The 21,447-nt window shown below is 35.0% G+C and overlaps 1 protein-coding gene across 1 annotated transcript; it reads left to right on the top strand.

The window, feature by feature from the left end:
• Window positions 1–3,888: 3,888 nt before the first annotated feature.
• LOC141679715 (uncharacterized) lies at window positions 3,889–4,401 on the top strand. The gene has a single exon (XM_074486137.1). It carries the CDS (start codon window positions 3,889–3,891, stop codon window positions 4,399–4,401), a length of 513 nt encoding a protein of 170 aa, XP_074342238.1.
• The last annotated feature ends 17,046 nt before the right edge of the window (window positions 4,402–21,447 follow it).

The raw sequence follows: 21,447 nt of genomic DNA on the forward strand, positions 1-21,447 counted from the left end.
TGGGCCTTCTCTGTTGGGCCGTTCGTGTGTTGTTGGCTGGACTGTTGCAAGTTTTTAATTTAAATTCTTTTCTTGCAGGGATTTATTGATTAATATTCATGATATTAATTACTCATCTTGAAATGATTTTTACAAATAATCGATAGAATTTCGCGTTAGAAATCCGAGAATTAATTGGGTACCAGCGAAATTTTGTAGCCATCCACGATGACTTTTACGAGTAGACGGTGGACGGTGATGATTTTTATCTGAGTCCTAAATATTTTAAATAAATAAAACGATTCGTATAAATTATTTTTGGAACGTAAATAACTTTTCGCGTGACGAGTCATAGTGAATTATAAATTGTGAATTTGGTTTGTTGGGAATTGACGTCGATTGATGTTTCGACGGGTAGGTCTATAAATAGAGAAGTCGCTGTCCAAATTTTCTGAAAATTATTTTTAAATACGAATCGAACCTTGATTGTTACGTGTATTATTAATACGTGTACAATAATATATGAATATGTACGAGTCGGGAATCGTTATCATTGGGTAATTGTCTAGCGAGGATATGTCAAGCATAACTGGTCGTTTAACCTAGGTTGTTTCGATTCTGTAGGTTCAAGTCGAAGGACCCAGTACTTAAAGTCGGTTTAGAGTCAAGCCAGTGTTAGTGTAAAGCTTTACAAGGCAAGTATCCCTGAACAAATCTTTTACAGTTCAGTATATATAAATAATTGTTGATTTATTTACGTAATGAAACATAACATTTTAAGTTACGTATCCCCCGTGTTTAAATATGTTTTATTAACGTACGTTTTGGGGAAAAAGTGACTTCTGAATATGCCTATCTCTAGATTGTGATTAAAACTGGAAAGATTTTGGAAAGTGTGCTATGTATAACTGTTTAAAAGAGATAGGTATAATTGATTTTGGAAACTAGATAAAAACGGATCAGATATTGGATGGTTGCGTAAGAGGCCCGTAACGGCCCAGAGGGTTTGCGTAAGTGGCTAAGTCGGTTGCGCACCCTATTTAAACCGCTTAGTCCAGCGTGATGGAGACCTAGCTAGTGACTGAGTTCTAGAACAGGTTTGTGGTGGGATGGACTGTCAGCTTTCCCTAGGTTTCGTTCAATTATATATCTGATTTTGGTTTAGTGGTTCCCGTAACGGAACAAATGATTTTGTGCTTCCTGTAGTGGAACAGTGGATTTATAAATGAAAATAACATGCTAAAATTGGACTCCGGTATTCACACAACACACAACTGATGATACCTTTGTATAAAGCATGCTAGTGGTTGATATCCAGTTTATACCTATTTGACTTGTTTTCGTAAATGAGTTATGATTTCTGTTCCTATGCTGTTTAATATACATTGCTTTACTTGTTATTCATATAGTGGTACTGTTGAGCAATTGATTGCTCACTCTTGTAGCTTGCTTTGCATTGATATATTGCAGATGTCTAGGAGACCAGTCAGGCCATGGCATAATAGGGTATTAGCCCCCTCCGGTCCCGGCTCCTCTGAGGTAGTTTGTATCAGACCATGAGGTCTGATGAGTTGCTATAATTAGTTAGAGTGTCGGGTTGTGGAATAAATTAGTTGTAGTATTGTAACCTAAATAATACTTGAACCTGTATCAGATCTTGGTTTGGGGTCGTGTTTATATAATAATGGTTAATTAGTAGTTTATATTCGTGGTTTGTTATATTTTAGTGACGTCAGCCCCTGACCCCGGGGTTGAGGCCGTCACAGTTGGTATCAGAGCTCCAGGTTCAAGTCCCTGATTTAGGTTAAGGATTGAGTCAAAAAGGTGTAGGAAGTGTGTCCTAAAGTGTGAGTCAGCAACTCAATTAGAGGAGCAACCCTAAGAGTCAATCGAGGGTTCCGACGGTGTTACCCTGGCATTTATTGATGTTTTGATTGAAATGCCTTAACCTTGTTGTGTCCTTCCTGTATATTTATATTGTTGGCAGTGGCCCATAGTGATTTTTAGTTCTCCATCCCGGGAGAACATGTCAGATTTGGATAGTTCAGACTCTGATAGGACTCTGGACGTTATAGCTTAGGAGACTCCCTTGCCTCCCCCACTAGTTCCCCCATTTGCACCAGGAGGTATGTCAGGACTTAGTGCCCGTCCTTGTTGGGTACGAAGGTTAGTATCTGCTGTTAGGGATTTCCCTCCAGGTTATGGTCCTAGTTCTTCCACCTTGAGACCTCCTGTCCCTCCATCTGTTCCTTCAGGTGCTTCTTCCCTGATCCCCTACCATGTTTACCGAGCGGTGAACCAGTCTTTCATTAAAGAGCAGAGCCTTGGGATAGCTACACAGCTTGATCAGATACCAGTTGGCCCTTATCAAGGCATCCCTGCCCCTTCACCCGATGTTCAGGAGCGAGTGCGATCCCTGACTCAGACTGTTGTGGAGATTGCTAGGTTCATTGACCGTTTATTAGCTTAGAGTTCAGGGTTGCTCAGTACCGGGATCTGGTGAACTGGTTGGTATTTGAGCTAGGATCTATCGGTGGCAGTGGTAGTGGTTAGATCATAGTTGTCGCAGTGAGATACAGAGCTCGGAGTTGGTTTGCAGGAGTTCTGTAATTGTTTCCTTTATGTATGTATATTATGTTATTGTAGTTTGTAGTAGGAAGAGGCTGCTATGATAGCCAGTTTTGTTGTGTACTCGGTTTTATTTCTAGTATTGTACTGTAGTTGTTGGATGGATTTGTACTATTGTTGTACTGTAGTTCTTCCTATTATACAGTTGTTGTTGGTTTCATTTTCTTTGGACTGTTATTATTACTGTTACTGTTATTGTTGTATTTATTGCTGGTTTTGTTAAATTTAGTTATGCATCGTGGTGGACCCCAAGTAAATAAGGAAGGGAATATTTAATTGCGGCATCATTCTCCTGATGCATAAAAATGTTGCTATCCAGGGGCATAATTTTCATATAAAACCTTTTTGTTGTGTTTAAGGATAATGCCTACCAAGAAGAATATCACGTCCAAATCCTCTAGCAGGAACTCTGATGGGGGCCCAACCATGGGTGGATTACGAAGTTTGTTGCGACAACAGTCTAATCAGGTGGCTTAGCAGCAAGAACAATTCCAGCAGCAACAACAACAACAATTTCTGCAACAGCGGCAACAACAACAACAATTCATACAACAACAACACTAACAAATCCAACAACAGTTGCAGCTTCAGTAGCAACCCCAGTCGAGAGAGCCAAAATAAACCGTTAGCTTCAAGTCCTTTCAGTCAGTCAAACACCCAGAGTTTAAGGGCGAGGTAGACCCGATTGCCGCTAGAGTTTGGCTTAAGGAAATGGAGAAGGCCTTTACCCTTATTCAGGTCAGTGATGATTCTAAGACGGATTATGCTAGTTATTTTCTTAAGGTTGAAGCATGTTTTTGGTGGGAATCCACGCGTGCACTAGAAGGAGAGGGTCATGTTTCTTAGGCCAGATTTATCGAGTTATTCCTAGAAAAGTACTTTCCGAATTGTTTACAGAGTCAATTGGATGTGGAGTTTTTGGAATTGAAGCAAGGAGAGAAGAGTGTGGCTGAATATGAGGCCAAGTTGACAGAATCGGCCCGATTAGCCCCTGGATATGTGAATACCGAGATTCAGAAAGCTAGGAGGTTTCAACAAGGATTAAAACCTGAAGTTCGTAGTGGAGTGGTGGCTTTGAAGATCAAGACGTATACCTCTGTAGTTCAGGCCGCCCTAGTGATTGAAAGTGATCAGAAGTTGGACTCCAAGGAGAGAAGCAATAAGAAAAGGAAGTTTGATAGTGGTACTAATAAGGTGGATCGAGAAGAGTCCAGTCAGAAGTTCTCAAGGAAATTTGGACGGAATAGAAATAAGAGATTCAGGAGATAAGGCTTTTCCCAGATGAGTTCAGGTGTCACCTCAATTGCCTCTGCCCCAGCTCAATCAACCAAGCTAATCGTGGAATGTAAGTCATGTGGTAAGAAGCATAATGGTCAATGCAGAAAGGATGTCCAGTGTTTTAAGTGTGATCAAAAAGGCCATTATGCGTCAAAGTGTAATTCAGGGAACCCCGGAGTTACCTGCTTAACGTGTGGTAAGGTTGGACACATTTTCAGAAACTATAAGGTCGCTACTCAGGGTAGCATAGGAGGTAGTGTATCTCAAGGACCGGAAACCAGCACAGCAAGAGCCAGAACCTTCAAGATGACCAAGAGATCTAATGCTCAGGATTCAGGTGTAGTTGCAGGTACGTTTTCTCTTAATTTTATGCCTGTTAAAGTTTTGTTTGACTCGGGAGCGTCTAAATCCTTTATATCAAAAGAATGTGTAAGTAGTATAGATTTAATGTTGGAAGGTTTAGATGAGCCCTTGACCATAGAAGTGGCCAATCAGGTTAAAGTTTCAGTAAGATAATTTTGCCATAGGTGTCAACTAGGAATCTGCAGGCATTCCTTTTTAGTGGACCTAATACCCTTTGAGTTAGGAGAATTTGATGTGATTCTAGGAATGGATTGGTTGTCCCAGCATAAGGCAAATATCGGTTGTAAGAAAAAGAAAATTTTGATGTATACCGAAGATAATGTCAGAATAACTTACCAAGGACAGAAACAGGAAAAGAAATTTCTCTCGATACTGAAAATAAGAAAACTGTTGAGACAAGGATGTGAGCCGTACTTAGCCCATATTTTGGACACTGAGAAAAAGACGCCTAGTTTGGATGAGATTCCCATAGTTAGTGAATTTTTGGATGTTTTTCTAGATGAGTTTCCAGGATTACCACCTGATCGTGAGATTGAATTCTCTATCGACCTAATTTCGGGAGTGAAACTAGTTTCAAAGGCTCCTTATCGTATGGCCCCAGTAGAGATGAAGGAATTATCTAAGCAACTTCAGGAACTTTTGGATAAAGGGGTAATTAGACCAAGTGTGTCCCCGTGGGGCGCACCAGTGTTATTTGTAAAGAAGAAGGACGGAAGCATGAGGTTGTGTATCGATTATCAGGAACTAAATATGTTAACCATCAAGAATAAGTATCCTCGACCCAGGATTGATGACTTGTTTGACCAGCTTAAAGGAGCGTGTTGTTTTTTTTCGAAGATGGACTTAAGATCGGGTTATCACCAGCTGAAAATTAAGCCTGAAGATATACCGAAGACCACATTTAGAACCAGGTATGGCCATTACGAGTTCTTAGTGATGTCATTTGGATTAACTAATGCACCAGCAACTTTTATGGATTTAATGAACCGGGTGTATAAGGAGTACTTGGATAAATTTGTTATTGTATTTATTGATGACATTCTCATATATTCGAAGACTAAAGACAACAATGCTGAACAACTAAGGATTGCTCTGTAAAGGCTGAGAGAAATGCAGCTGTACGCTAAGTTTTCGAAATGCAAATTTTGGTTGGATGAAGTTCAGTTTTTGGGTCATATAGTGGGTAAGGATGGTATTAAAGTGGATCCCGTAAAGATTGAAGCTGTATCCAGATGGGAACAACTGAAGACTCCGATAAAAGTTAGAAGTTTTCTTGGACTAGCAGGCTACTACCGAAGATTTGTGAAGGACTTTGCCAAGATTGCAACTCCATTGACCAAGCTGACCAGGAAAATTGAGTGGTTTGTTTGGATCGAGAAATGTGAAGAAAGTTTTCAGGAATTGAAGAAAAGACTAGTGACAACACCTGTGTTAGCATTACCAGATGAAACAGGGAATTTCGTGATCTACAGTGACGCTTCTCTAAAAGGGTTAGGCTGTGTGTTAATGCAACATGATAAGGTTATTGCTTATGCGTCCAGGCAGTTAAAACCCCATGAGGAGAAATACCCAGTGCATGATTTGGAATTAGCAGCAATAGTATTCGCATTGAAGCTATGGATGCATTACTTGTACGGAGAGAAGTGTGACATCTATACGGATCATAAAAGCTTAAAGTATATATTCACCCAGAAGGACTTGAACATGAGATAACAAAGATGGTTAGAGTTGATCAAGGATTACGATTGTTCCATCAACTATCATCCGGGCAAAGCCAATGCGATAGCAGATGCCTTAAGTAGGAAGGAAAGATTAAATGAGAATAAAGTTTTTCAAGGACTCGCAAGGGAATTGGAAAACTTGGAAATTGAAGTTCGAGTGCCACAAGGTAACAAAGAGCGATTATATGAAATCACTTTTCTGCCAGAATTGATGGAAAGAATAAGAAAGTGTCAAGAGAAAGTTATAAATAAAGGATTGGATAATTTGACGGGAGAAGAAGTTTGTACTCAAAAGGATAACAAAGGTATGTTCAGGTTTTCTTTAAGGATATGGATTCCCAATGTGATTGAATTGAAGAATGAGATTCTGCAGGAAGCTCATAATTCTAGGTTCTCTATTCACCCGGGGAGTACCAAAATGTATCAAGACTTAAAGAAGAACTTCTGGTGGCCAGGAATGAAAAAGGAGATTACGGATTGGGTCAGTAAATGTCACATATGTTAGACGTGAAAGGATGAACATCAAAGGACAAGTGGATTGTTGCAACCCTTGGAGAATCCATAATGGAAATGGGAAGAGATTGCAATGAATTTCGTGGTAGGATTGTCGAAGACAAAGTCGAATCATAACGCTATCCGGGTAATCATCGACATATTGACCAAGTCAGCACATTTCCTCCCTATCAACGAAAGATATTCTTTGGAAAAGTTGGTTAAAATGTATTTGGATGAAATAGTAACCAAGCATGGAGTTCCCGTGTCCATCGTATCAGACCGAGACCCAAGATTCAACTCAAGATTTTGGACTAAGTTTCAAGAGTGTTTGGGAACTAAATTAAACATGAGCACTGCTTATCATCCTCAAACAGATGGCCAAAGTGAGAGAATGATTCATAAAATAGAAGATATGTTAAGGGTTTGTGCTTTGGATTTCAAGGGAAACTGGGATGATCATCTACCGTTGATTGAGTTTTCTTATAACAACAGCTATCATGCTAGCATCAGAATGCCACCTTATGAAGCTTTGTATGGACGTAAATGCAGATCGCCCTTGTATTGGGACGAAGTATGAGAAAAGAAAGTGTTAGCACCTGAGATAGTGCAACAGACTAGAGATGCAGTGGCATTGATTCAGAAAAGGTTGGAAGCCGCCCAAGACAGACATAGGAAGAATGCAGATTTACATCAGAAAAATATGAATCTTGAGATAGGGTCATTGGTATTGTTGAAGGTATCACCATGAAAAGGGTTAGTTCGATTTGGACAGAAAGGTAAGCTTAGCCCCAGATATATAAGGCCATTTGAAGTTTTGAAGCAAATAGGAAAAGTCGCATACGAGATAGCGTTACCGCCATAGTTGTAGCATCTTCATAATGTATTCCACATATCCATGTTGAAGCCGTACATGCCTAATTCAAATCATGTAATTGAGTATGCACCAATCGAGCTTCAGTCAGATTTGTCCTATGTGGAACGATCAATTCATATTTTAGATCGTAAGGAGCGTGTACTTAGAAATAAGTCTATTCCTATAGTTAAAGTACTTTGGAGAAACCCTAGGGTAGAAGAGTCTACCTGGGAGTTAGAGTCAGATATGCTTGACAAATATACTCACTTGTTTAAGTAGTTAAGATTCTGAAGACATAATTTTTTAAGGGAAAATGATATAACGACTCTTATATTTTTGTATTATTTAAATGTATAATTATTGCGTAATTAATTAAATAAAAAGTTGTATATTGATTTTGACAGCGGTTCTTTGTTTATTACTATTTGTATGTGATTGTTGGGTTGTGAGGATTATTCGTATAATTATTTGTTGAACCACATTATTTTTATTTCGCTTTAAAAAGTGGTTTATGAAAATTTATTTTCAAAAATATTTGTATTGTCTTTAAAATTGTTTTTATGATTTCATAGTTTCAATAATTAGTTTTGGGATTTTATAAAAGTTCGAAATCAATATTTCATAAATTATTTCTCTTTAAATGATTTTTTGATTGCATTTAATTGAAAAATCAGTATTTAAATCCAGAATTCTTCAAAAATTATGAAATTCATATTTTTTTAAGTTCATAATATTCTGAGAATTTTAAAATTATTTTGGAGATTTTTGGGATTCATTTTACCCGCGCGTTGTTTCGTTTAATCATTAAATGCGGGTCTAAGATGGGTTTTAAAATTTATTTAAAAATTATGAAAATTATGTTTTTATTTACTCCGGGATATTTCTAACATTTTAAGATTATTTTGGTAATTTTTGGAGATTGTTTTATGTGCACCTCGGTCCGTAATTTCGAATTACATGGTAACCGAGCCAGAAACGTTCGTAATTATCCTTGCAAACACGCGTCAGATTTACAAAACAGGGGGACACGAGTTACTTCTCTTGTGCAACATCTGTTATCAGTAAATAAAAAAAATAAACCCAATACCCCCCCACCCCCTGTACTAGATTCACTCTCAGCTCTTTTGTTCGCTCTCGTTCCTCTCTCTCTCTCTCTCTCTCTCTCTCTCTCTCTCTCTCTCTCTCTCTCTCTCTCTCTCTCTCTCTCTCTCTCTCTTTCTATCTCTTTATCCCTCTGTTTTCTCTCGCCCTGTTGCTTCCTTTTCTTGGTAATTTTTTATGCCGCCCGCTCACACTGTTTGGTTGTCGTTTTCCTTTCGTTTGTCGTTATCGCCGCCGGTTTCCGGCGTGGTAGTGGTGGTGGGGTGTGTGCTCGATTATACGCATATATATACACGTGTATATGTGTGATTATGTGCAAATTTATGTGTGCAATTGTGTGTGTGAGTGTGTGTATGTGTGAGTAGTGTGTGTGTGTGTATTTTCGCACGGTGACGCGTGTGTGGCATGGCTGTGCGGTGTTGCGCGACTATATTTTTGGTTTGGGCTTGGTTCTGTTGGGCTAATTGTTGTTGGGCTTTGTAGTTTGGGCCAAATTGTTGGGCCTTCTCTGTTGGGCCGTTTATATGTTGTTGGCTGGATTGTTGCAGATTGTTAATTTAAATTCCTTTTCTTGCAGGGATTTATTGATTAATATTCATGATATTAATTACTCATGTTGAAAATGATTTTTTGAAATAATCGATAAAATTTTGTGTTGGAAATTTTAGAATTAATCGGGTACTCGCGAAATTTTATCGCCGTCCGCGATGACTTTTACGAGAAGACGGTGGACGGTGATGATTTTTATCTGAATCCTAAATATTTTAAATAAATAAAACGATTCGTATAAATTATTTTCGGAACGTAAATAACTTTTCGCGTGACGAGGCATAGTGATATATAAATTGTGAATTTGGTTTGTTGGGAATTGACGTCGATTGATGTTTCGACGGGTAGGTCTATAAATAGAGGAGTCGTTGTCCAAATTTTATGAAAATTATTTTTAAATACGAATCGAACCTTGATTGTTACGTGTATTATTAATACGTGTACAATATTATAAGAATATGTATGAGTCGGGAATCGTTATCGTTGGGTAATTGTCTAGCGAGGATATGTCAAGCATAACTAGTGGTCTAACCTAGGTTGTTTCGATTCTTTAGGTTCAAGTCGAAGAACCCATTAGTTAAAGTTGGTTTAGAGTCAAGCCAGTGTTAGTGTAAAGCTTCGCAAGGCAAGTACCCCTGAACAAATCTTTTACAGTTCAGTATATATGAATGATGTTGATTTAATTTACGTACTGGAACATAACGTCTTAAGTTACGTATCCCCCGTGTTTAAATAGTTTTATTAACTTACGTTTTGGGGGAAAAGTGACTTCTGAAAATGCCTATCTCTAGATTATAATTAAAACTGGAAAGATTTTGGAAAATTTGATGTGTATAACTGTTTAAAAGAGATAGGTATAATTGATTTTGGAAACTGGATAAAAATGGATCAGATATTGGATGGTTACGTAAGAGGCCCGTAACGGCCCAGCGGGTTTGCGTAAGTGGCTAGGTCGGTTGGCGCCCTATTTAAACCGCTTAGTCCAGTGTGACAGAGACCTAGCTAGTCTCTGAGTTTCGGAACAGGTTTGTGGTGGGATGGACTAATCAGCTGTCCCTAGATTCGTCCAATTATATATCTGATTTTGGTTTAGTGGTTCCCGTAATGGAACAGATGATTTTGGTGCTTCTTGTAATGGAATAGTGGATTTATAAATGAAAATAGCATGCTAAAATTGGACTCTGGTATTCACACAGCACACAACTGATGATACATTTTTATAAAGCATGCTAGTGGTTGATATCCAGTTTATACCTGTTTTACTTATTTTCGTTAACGAGTTATGATTTCTGTTCCTATGTTGTTTGTATATACACTGCTTTACTTGTTATTCATATAGTGGTACTGTTGAGCAATTGATTGCTCACCCTTGCAGCTTGCTTTGCATTGATATATTGTAGATATCTAGGACCAGTCAGGCCATGGAAGAATAGGGTGTCAGCCCCCTCCGGTCCCGGCTCTTCTGAGGTAGTTTGTATCAGACCATGAGGTCTGATAAGTTGCTGTAATATGTTAGAGTGTCGGGTTGTTGAATAAATTAGTTGTAGTGTGTAACCTAAATAATACTTGAACCTGTGTCAGATCTTGGTTTGGGGTCGTGTTTATATAATAATGGTTAATTAGTAGTTTATATTCATGATTTTTTATATTTTAGTGAAGTCAGCCCCTGACCCCGGGGTTGAGGCCGTCACAAAAAGCGTGCAATTTAGTTTCTAATTCTGCATTCTTTTTATTAAGCCCTTCCTCTGTCTCAAGGTGCTTCTTAATCTTAAGCTCTAAATAAGCATTATTTTGCTTAAGATTTTCCACAGTGACCCTATCAAGAACTAACTTATCATTTTTATGTTTGACTTTCTTTTGTTCTCCTTTAAGATCCTCAACAGTCTCTTTTGTGCATCTAAGTGTAGTACAACAGTTTCTATACAATTCTTTTAAGGTATTTTATTGATCAATGCATTCCTTAGTCTTGCATTGTATCTTAAGATAGTGATGAGCAAATACATAGTCATACACAAAGATGGTCTGTCTAAAAGAAACACACTGTTCATTTTCACATAAATTATCAGTAGGTACAACATGAACATCGTAATTGTACCTGTGAAGAAGATTCTGCCATCAAATTAAGATTTTTATACTACTCTTCTTCATCATCGTTATTATCTCAGCTCTTCCATTCAGCTATGTAAGATTTCACTGAATACTTTCTTGAGCTACTTAAGTTACTCTTCTGATAAGCTTTCCCTTTATCCTTTGCTTGTTGAGACTTTCTACGTTCGGTGGTAAAATGTCCAACCTCATCAAAATTGTAGCATCTGAACTTGTTTCTGTCTACTATCCATGTCTTGTAGCCAGATCGAAAAGATGAACTTGACCTCCGTCCATAATTGCTGCTTCCAGAACTCCTAAAGACTTGATTCCTTTTGAACCTGATGTTACTGAACATCCCTATTAGGTTGGTCATAGTAGGATCTTCCATAATTTGCAGCTTTTTAGTGGTATATTAGTCACTTAGATTACCAGAGAGGTCTCCATCATCCATCTCATCCTCAAAGAGCGTTTTAGCTTTAGACTTTGGCTTTTCAGCAATAATATCAAGCTCTTTGAATCCACTTTCCACAAGAGTAGTTGTCTTGAGTAGTTCAGGATTCTTACTATCAACTTTACCACCACCATAGATGATTTTTCTTTGTTCCTACTCCATTTCATGTAACTTCAGTTTACCATACAACTTCTCAAGTGTCATGGTCTCAAAATCAACACGTTCATGAACATATGAAGCTTTATTCTCTAAGTGGTGAGGTAGGACCAACATAAACTTCCTGTTGACTTCTCTCTGAATATAAGTATTTCCATGGATACTCTATTTATTCAACAACTGGTTAAGCCTTTCAAAGACATGGGTTATACTTTCTTCAGGCAAGGACTTAAAAGCCTCATATTGTGAAGTCAAGATATCCAGTTGATTTTTCCTGACATCTTTAATTCCTTCCATCAGTAGTTCTATGGTCTCCCACATGTGTCTGGAACTCTCACATACCATAATTTGGTGACTCATGTCATCATCCATTGAATCCACCAAAATAATCTACAAGCCTTCATCCAAAGCAATCAATTCTTTATTATGAGCAGTCCATTCTGATTCAAGATATGACATTCTAGATCCAGGAATGCATGGACGTTCCTTCATATGCATATGTCTTCCATTCCTTAAGACATTCATATATTATGGATTTGAAAACTGAATATATAAAAACATTTTTTTCTTCCATAGATTATATCTCAATTTATCGAACTGAGGAACCTGAATACTACTAACTTTCAGAGTACTCATATTTTTAGATCTGAGAAATTTCGCTATATACGGTCTCAAAACACAAACACCCAGTCAGCCAATAATACCAAAACTAGTCAAGTCAAAACCAAAAAACCCAAAATCAGATATACACACCGAAAGCACTTCTAGACTCCGTACAACCAAAATCAACAAAAACTTGCTAATCTAATGGATCTGATCTGTATATCGATCAACAAGATCTGATATCAATTGTTAGGTCCAAAAGGTACATAAAGAGAAGGGCTGAATATATGTTCTTCATTTTTCAACTTTAAAATGAAATAAACAAACATAAGAGATTGCATGGAATAATTCTTCTATTAAGAAATTAAACAGTAATGGGTTAGTTACACCTTTGAAAAATTATTCAAAGTTACAAATAGATAAAGCCAATACAAGTTATAAGCTATCAAATGTATGGCTTGTATCTATCACTCTAAAAACTCATAATTCTTATCAAATAATTAACAATATAATTAAAGAAGTTATAAATGATGATTGTATCTAACATGTAAGTCTTTAACTGATGAGTAAACAAATGTACATGACCTCTCATTGTCAAATCAATATATTAAGGTGTTGAGAATAATTTGCAAGAGCTTCACAATATTCAATAAGAGAGAAATACAATTCCAACTGCATAGGCTGGTAAGTAGGTGAGAGAGAAAAAGGACATGTGGCACCCTATTAACCAAGCATTTTGCAATGACAACTTGCAAAACCAAAGTAACTTGCGTCCCTGGAGCCTCTTTCATGTCATGTTACGTCCAAAAGGTGATTTTATTACTTGGAAGATATTAACGATCCTCTAACTTGCGTATACAAGGTAGTAGAGTGCTTCATTGGCTTTGTTCCTAGTCACTTGCGCATAAAGCACTTAGAATTAGTATTTCTTTGGAAAAAAAGTAAGTTACGACTCCTAGGTTGATACTTAGAGCTTACTTGTGACCTCTATTCTCTAGAGTACTCAACTTGTGACCCTAGAACCCTTGTAGATCCAGGTTACGACCCCTTGTTCTCTAGAGAGCTGGATTTCCTTAGAAAACATAGTGAGTTATGAATGGATTCTTTTTGGCTAAGAATGAAACCAAGTGGCGACACCTCTTTCCTTGTATAGCTCTAAGTTGCGAGTCCCAGATGCTAGGGTAAGTACCTTATCACAACTTAGTGTCTTAGAATAATTTTGACATACAGAGAACTCTAAGTTGTGACCAAGAGGATATACAAGCACATTTGGATATATTTTAAGCTCTAGTTCCTTCCCCGATGCTCCTACTAGGTCAAGACCAATTTCTGTACTGAGATATTGAGTTGTACTTCAAGAATATTACTTCTGATAAGCAACATAATGGCCATGGTGAATCCTACTATAATGTAGTGATCACTTTGACTTAGTTTCTGTAGAGCATTGTAGTCCATAAGTTGTTCTATCTTCAAGTCTTCTCTTTTGAGTATTCATATAAATCATATAACCAGCATATCTAGATACGAATCCTCACTTAAAAATCTTCCTAATGATAGTACTTAGTTTTGTTTCACGAATCACTGACACCAAGTGCAATGGTCTGGTTCACAGGTGACTAGTTCCGCTCTCAGGACTTCGTACTATAATCTTCTCAAATCATTTTTAAGTCTTCTACAAGATACAATCAATTTCATATAGAATCCTTGAGGTCTTCACACTGATCCTAATAACTGCTTCGAATAACTTCAACCTTATTCCTCCGTTACCTGAACATATTAATGAATTTTATACGGATCTTTGTTGATGTGGTCTTCACTGTAGCTACCAAAATCATCATGTATATGTCCAATAAACAATCTGTACTGATTCTAGGGGAACATTGATTATTTCAAGTCCTTTATTCTATATTGAGGCAATAGAGGTTTTTGCAAGCTGGTTGTTCCATTTCAGCGCTCCCCGTCTTCCGTTAGTAGTATAGTAAGGGAAAACGATGGATATTCCCCGAAAATCCTTTATGGATATGCCTCAATGTCCCCGCTATTCACGGAACGTGAGAATTGTTAGTGTTTGTGCCCTAGAGACAACACTGTTATGTTTATATTATGAAATATTTGGATTATTAATTATGATTATATGGATTATTCTTTAGTAATTTATTATTTCTTTATTTTCTGCGATAAGATATTAGATTAATAAATGCCCTTGGAATATGATATGTAAATCTATATCTCTAAGTACGTGTCTTAGAAATGAGATTATGAGAATAGTATTGATATTCCTAAAGATCCCTAGTCAAGTATTATTGTTAAGGGACGATAATTAATACATTGAGACTAGTGTGTTTGTTGGCTGATGATCATATTTCATTGATCATAGGTATGGTGATACTAAAGTCAAAACACGGGCACATGTATTAAATACATGGTGCTGGATTGACCCGTTGTGAGATACTACATGTTTAAAGTGTCATAAGTTAATCTCACAGTGATAATGATGTATTGGTCCTTTGACCTGAAATCATTATATTTCTATACGAGAATTAATATACTTTGATACTATTAAAAGTTATCCTTGACCGGGTAATAATAAAAGTAGACATTGGGTACATTATGAATTGTATGAGAAATATGAATGATCTAGATGGGATTTAGCCCTCCTTTATTAAAGGAGTGATATATTGGCCTCTTGATTGAGTAAGACTATAAAATGCATGGCCTTGCTCAAATACTGATTTGTTTAATAGTTTACTCATTGATCAAGGAAAGAAGGATTGAATGTTAACAGAGGATGACACAATGCATGCCTCGAGTTTGATCTATAATATAAGGCTAAAGGGATTATATTATATTGTACATTATTCACGAAAGGTTTAATTGATCACCGATTTAATTATTATTACTTGGGTAACAATGATGTATTACTAGATGCCTCTCATTGTTTATGATTTTAAATTAGATTTAAAATTGTTGCCAACGTAATATTAACCTAAAGGGTCGCACAAAGAATGATTGGAGAATTATTTAATTTAAATTCAGATTTAAATTAAATGTAAGTAATTCGAATTATTTGTTATTAATTAAGTGTGACTTAATTAATTAAATAAATAGGAAATTCAAATTTAATATTAAATCCGAAATTAAGTTACTGGATGATTAAGTGAGACTTAATAATACAATAATTAGAATTTCGAATTTAATAATAATAATAACTCTAAAATTCAGTTTAGGGTTGGAGGCCCATTAGCTCTTGTCTATATAATATCTTTTTCTAATAGAATTAGGGTTACACATTTTATTTGATAAAACATAAACCCTAGAAGCTTGAAGAGAGATAGAGAGAGCAAAAAGGCGGCCTAAAAAACGTGCTAGTACACACCCATCCTCCGGGAGATCATTCGTGTGGATACCTTCAAGGCGTAGATCGTTCCAGCGACGGGCTACGTGTTGATCATTCAAGACCTCCATCTTTCCATTAACGTAAAGCTTCTTAAGGTAAACATACTGAACTACGATTTAAAATTTTTTTTCGCATAGATCCTGCGGATGGTTTCGATTTTTAAGATTTAAATTTACGTTTTTCGTTGTGTTTATGTTCTAAAAACCCTTCAAGAATTGGGTGATTAATCATCTACTCTACTTATGGAAGAAATTGAAGTATCTAAACCAGAAGTGTTGGGGCATATATATAATTTTGCTCAACAATATACAAAGAAATATCACAAATTATTGTAAAACTTGAAATTTGATAATAATTTTAAACATAAGCATTGCATTGAAAGAAATGATAATTTTAATTATAAAAGTAATTTGTTTATTCTGAATAATCATTACAAAACTATTTAATCTCTTGAAATAAATGAAAGAAACCAAAACTAAACATCAAATTTAGAAAATGTAATAATTTAACCTTATAACACTTCAACAAAAAAGTGTGAAAATATATATTTGAGTTTAAAAATTTCCATCATCCCATTACCCATTATTGTTATCGTAAGTATCTGTACTATTATCTACCATGATTTCAAAGTAATAATATCTCGTACTAAAATAAAGAAAGAGAGATTAAGTATACCCTCCATGAACGAAAATACAAATAGAGAAATTTGGATAGAAAAACTCATCGTTTAATATAATGTATAGATTCTTTAAATTTTTTGATAACATTATTTACTATAACAATATTTTCAGTTTATTACCGTATGTTAGTATTAAGAGAGTTGAATTCTAATGAGACTTGTAGAGTTGTAGTAGTGGGCAACTAATTACGGATTCAATTTAATAATTGTTGTCGGTTGTTTGGTTCAAGCTTCTCACTTATTGAATATGTATTCTTTTTATTTAAAACTCATGTTTATATTTATTTGAAAAAGTTTATACTTTAAAACACATATTAAAAAGATTTATACTTTGAACCCATAGCTCAAATCTGGGTAAAACGTTTTACCCATATCTCATCCAACCCAGGGTTTTGATACTGGAAGCTGGGCATGAAATTTTAGTAAGAGAACATAATTTTTTTATTTTATATGCAACTAATTAAATATTAAAAAAAAATTAAATAATGACTCCAAATTAGATGCAAACCAAATTATATTGACATAATAAATTAATTTAAATTAAGTAACCTAAAATATTTATCTATTTTTATACATTGACCATAATCATACTAATGACTAATTCGTAACAATACATAAATAAATAATTATCTGAATTATAATGTGATCCATGCAAATTGCAATTCATGCTAATTACATGAAATTTTTTAACAAAAAATCAAATAATGATTCCAAACTAGATGCAATCACATTATATCATGAAAGTTTTAAATTAAATAATAAGCAAACTTATAATATAAATATATCACTAGATTTGCCGTCAATATTATCCCTTCCAAATTGTACCATTTTCTCGGATGAGTTTGGCCGAAAAATTGTTTAATTTTTTCAAGAGTGTATTGAAGCATGTAACTTGAATTGTAAAACTTTGTTCTGCAAGCATAAAATTAGCAATACTCATAATTTTCATAAACTTTAGACTTCAAAAACGCACAATGCAGTGCTTCAGAACATAATGTTATGAAAAGTATCAACAAGTAACTTAGTGATCTGCACATCTGCTTGCATTAAAAATATGAGAAATATCGTTTCTTATTTCCATACATCATGCATTATATATGATGTCTACAATACAGAATAAAAAGAAAATTAAACATGTTCAAATGTGTTAACATATATAATGATAGTTATATCGAGTTGGGTTTCACATGTTGGGTTTAAAACATGTGATATGATTATTATTTCTTCTTGAATTCTTCTTATTCAAATCGACTATGTTTTTCTTTTTCACTGATGATTTTGAGTTTTAATCATGAATATTATTTTTTTCTTCGATTTGGTTGGATTTCTCATGGGTAAACAAAATTGATTTTGGTTAAAGTTTGTTTTTTCTGTTGATTTTGGTTGGGACTCTCATACAACTTTTCTGCTGGTTTTAGTTGGAACTCTCGTACAATTTTTCTACTGGTTTTAGTTGGGACTCTAATACACAATCTCAGTCTCGCATTGACAATATTGGATCCTTGATAATATTGTTTTTTTCTTCTTTCTCTCTGATCTTCCTATCTTTTTCTCATGTTCATGATGGGGGTAACCCTAGGCACATCTTTATACTTCTCTATTTTTTTATTTTATTTGGTGCTCTTGGCACATAGGTTTGGTATATTTGGTTCTCTAGGCACATTGGCCCTGCGAGGTATTGTTTAGTTTATTTGGTGTTATAGGCACATTGGTCATTTGACGGATTGGTTTAGTTTATTTGGTGCTCCAGGCACATTAGTTTATTCTATTTGGTGCTTTAGGCACACTGGCGCTTCGCGGAATTTGATTAGATTTGGTTACAATTTGAATTGAGATACAGTTTGGTTGAGGATAAGATATAATTTGTTGACTTGGATTCAGTTATTTGGAGTTTCTATTGGGTTGATTATGGAGTTTGGTTTTGGATTAGAATTTAGTTTCGTATACAGTTTTGGTATTATTTTCGATGGTTGCAGATTTGTTACTTTGGTGATTTGTTTGCTTTGTTTTCTCTTGGGTTGTTGCGTCTTTGGATGATATCTCTTTTATTGTTGCATCTTTGGATATGTTTGGAATTTTTTAGTTTGTTTGGATTTGTAATTCTGTTTTTGCATTTGTTTGGATGCTCTTGAATCTGGTATTGCATCATTGGATTTGTTTGGTTACGTGGCTCCGTCTCCTGGTTGACAAACTCCCGATTTAGCATCGTGAGTTTGAGGGGGGATGTTAACATATATAATGATATTATATTATTGGATAATTTCATTATTATAATGGTTTCCTTGTTAGGATATTTTCCTTTATTATGTATGGTTATCGGCTATATAAGCCCCTTTTCTATTATAATCAACAACAAGTCGTATTATAATAAAATCATACTTTTCTCTCTTCTCTTCATACTTTATCAAAATGCACAACATATTTGCTCGCAGTACAATTTAATGTTAAAGTGCAGAAGAAATGTAATGTTTTGTATCGTCAATACAAGTTATCCAACTGATAGGTTGGCATGTTCGAGAAGGCTAATTTCCTAAGAAGCGAACAGTAAGGAAGAATAATTTTATTCATAGCTCTAAAAGTTAAACAAGAGTCTTATATATTATGAAAGGATCTCTCCTGATTACACACAATAAGGAAATACAACTAATACTTATATAAATGGATAAATCTAGCTATTTATTTTATTGTCCTACTTATTTTCCTCGTAACTTCAACTTAAACATATATTTCCAATCGTACTGAAGTCCTAATATTGCGCCCGGGCCGCTGTTCGCTTTCTTGGGCTAGTCCTGCATTATATCCCGCATCATTCAAATGAATCTTGTCCTCAAGATTAAAAGATGGGAATTGCTGTTGAATGTAGGCTGTTGATTCCCAGATAATGCTTCCTCTGTAGGCAGGTGAAGCCACTTCACAAAAACTTCAGATGTTCTAGTACTTGTTGAGCGCCTACGTAGAATGTACTCATGGACAAGCAGTGCTGATCGAGAGAATTGTAGGAATTGTGTTTGAGTAGTGGCTGAAAGATCACCTTGAAATTTCTTTAGGAGAGAAATATAGAAAACATAATAAACTTTGGCATCAGACAGCAACTGCAATCGGTATGCTACCTGTCTAATGTTATCTATTATTTGAAATGGACCATAGTAATAACGTGCAAGTTTAGTGTTATGTGATATCCCGTAAATTTTTAGGAATTAATATTATTAATATTTGGATGAGTTTATATGATTGTTTCAAATAGGGAGAGAATAAAGTTGTGGATATTTTATTCTCTTTGATGAATTCATGTTTTTAAATAATTAATGTTTTAATTGATAATTGTAGTATCGGTCCTTGTCATTATTATGAGAGTATTTAATTACTTTTACTATTTTCAAAAATATATTCGGTTTTATCTAGATTCTCCCACGTAGCGGGTGAATTGTGAAAATATTCAAAAATAGTATATAACGGATATTTTTTTACGTGTTAAGTGAATAATATTGTATGAGTTATTTGAATTTTATGATATTTATGTGAACTAGTGAGTAAATATTTAAAAATAAATTATTCCAGTTTGGCGAGTTAGTATAAGGTTTGAAGTGTGATATGTGATTATATAAAAGGAATTATAAATAAAGGATTAAATAGAAAATTTGATGAGTATGGGATTTTATTCATTTAGAGATGTGATTATGTGTTATTTGATTCATATGGGAGTGACTTTGTGGTCAAAATAATTTTTTAATCTCTTTTAATGATTTATTGTGTGGAAAATGGGGTTTAATGGATTTTTAAAATATTTTGTTAAATTATCGGTATATGATTGAATCGTGAAACTTGTTTTATTACCTCTAAAATACCCTAATAGACATTTTAAAAATGATAGTTGAATTTATTTTGAGTTTGGAGTATTTTAAAATGATTTAATGAGCTTTATTTATATTTTTGAGCATTATCTTGTAAAATTTGTATAAAATAAACCGTTTGCTAAAACATTATTTAAAAAATATGCTGACGAGACTAATTTCGTGCCCCACATTTTAAAAATAAGTGTCATATGATTTTCAATCTTTAAAGGCATAAGGCCCAACCCATTTTTCTCTTCTTACGGGTCCCGATTCTCTATAGAACCTCTCTCGGCCTTTCTCCCCTTCCTCTCTCGGTGGTTCTCTCCTCTCCTCCATTTTATTTTCCGGCCGATTCTCACTTTGAGACCAAATTCCTGTTCCACTTCACTTCCTAACCGATATATTGACTATATAGGTATGTCGTTGTGTGTATTGTTCGATTCTAACAAAACCCACTTCGAGGTTTGCCTCGATTCTTGAGTTTCGAGTCCGATTCTTGATGAAAACAATTTGAATATGTAATTTATGCATATTATAGGTGAGACTCGTGACTGGATACCCATGTTTGGGCACCTCCGAGCTGAACCGCCGCCGGAAATGATCTCTAGTGAGCTGACGGGGACGATGATGTGATCCTGAGTCCGAAATTATAAATATTAATCCGTTTAGATATTAAATTTGAATTTTCAGATTGTTATTCTTATTAATTATGAATTTTGAGATGGATTAGGATGTTATAAGATGAATTATCGATTCGGATTTTGTGTAATGGTTGAGCTTCTATGAACGTGATACGGCATATTTCGTGGTTAGTCATTTGTTACTGGTTATTTATTGGATGGTTGTTTCAAAAAAAGGAATTAGGTTATTTACTGTTGGTTGATATTGTGTTTGTATTTTCGTTAAACCATAGTTCGAGAATTGATGAAATTGGAGTAATTGTTGTTGTGATTGTGGATTAAATGGATATTGTATATTTGAATAGATCATGCCGAATTTTCGGTAGGATTATAAAAAAAATGTATAATATTATAGTGACAAATGTTGAGATACTGAGATTTGATTATATGTTTTGCATGCTAAGTATTTGATAATTTGATTAATAGAGATTATGGGTTTAATTAATTGCTAAAAATTGATTAAAGTTTGTTGATAAAGTTTAAGTGCAGAAAATTCAGCATTTACGAGAAAACTGTCCTGTTTTGGATGACTGTTTTGAGACATTTTGAAACCCAATTGCTTGATGGTTAAAATATAAGAATTTTAGGTTTAT

This window comes from Apium graveolens, chromosome 8, assembly GCF_009905375.1.
Source record: "Apium graveolens cultivar Ventura chromosome 8, ASM990537v1, whole genome shotgun sequence".
NCBI classification, from domain to species: Eukaryota; Viridiplantae; Streptophyta; class Magnoliopsida; order Apiales; family Apiaceae; genus Apium; species Apium graveolens.

Excerpts from the sequence above, each read along its gene's own strand:
- LOC141679715 (XM_074486137.1), top strand. The coding sequence starts at position 3,889 with ATGAGTTCAGGTGTCACCTCAATTGCCTCTGCCCCAGCTCAATCAACC.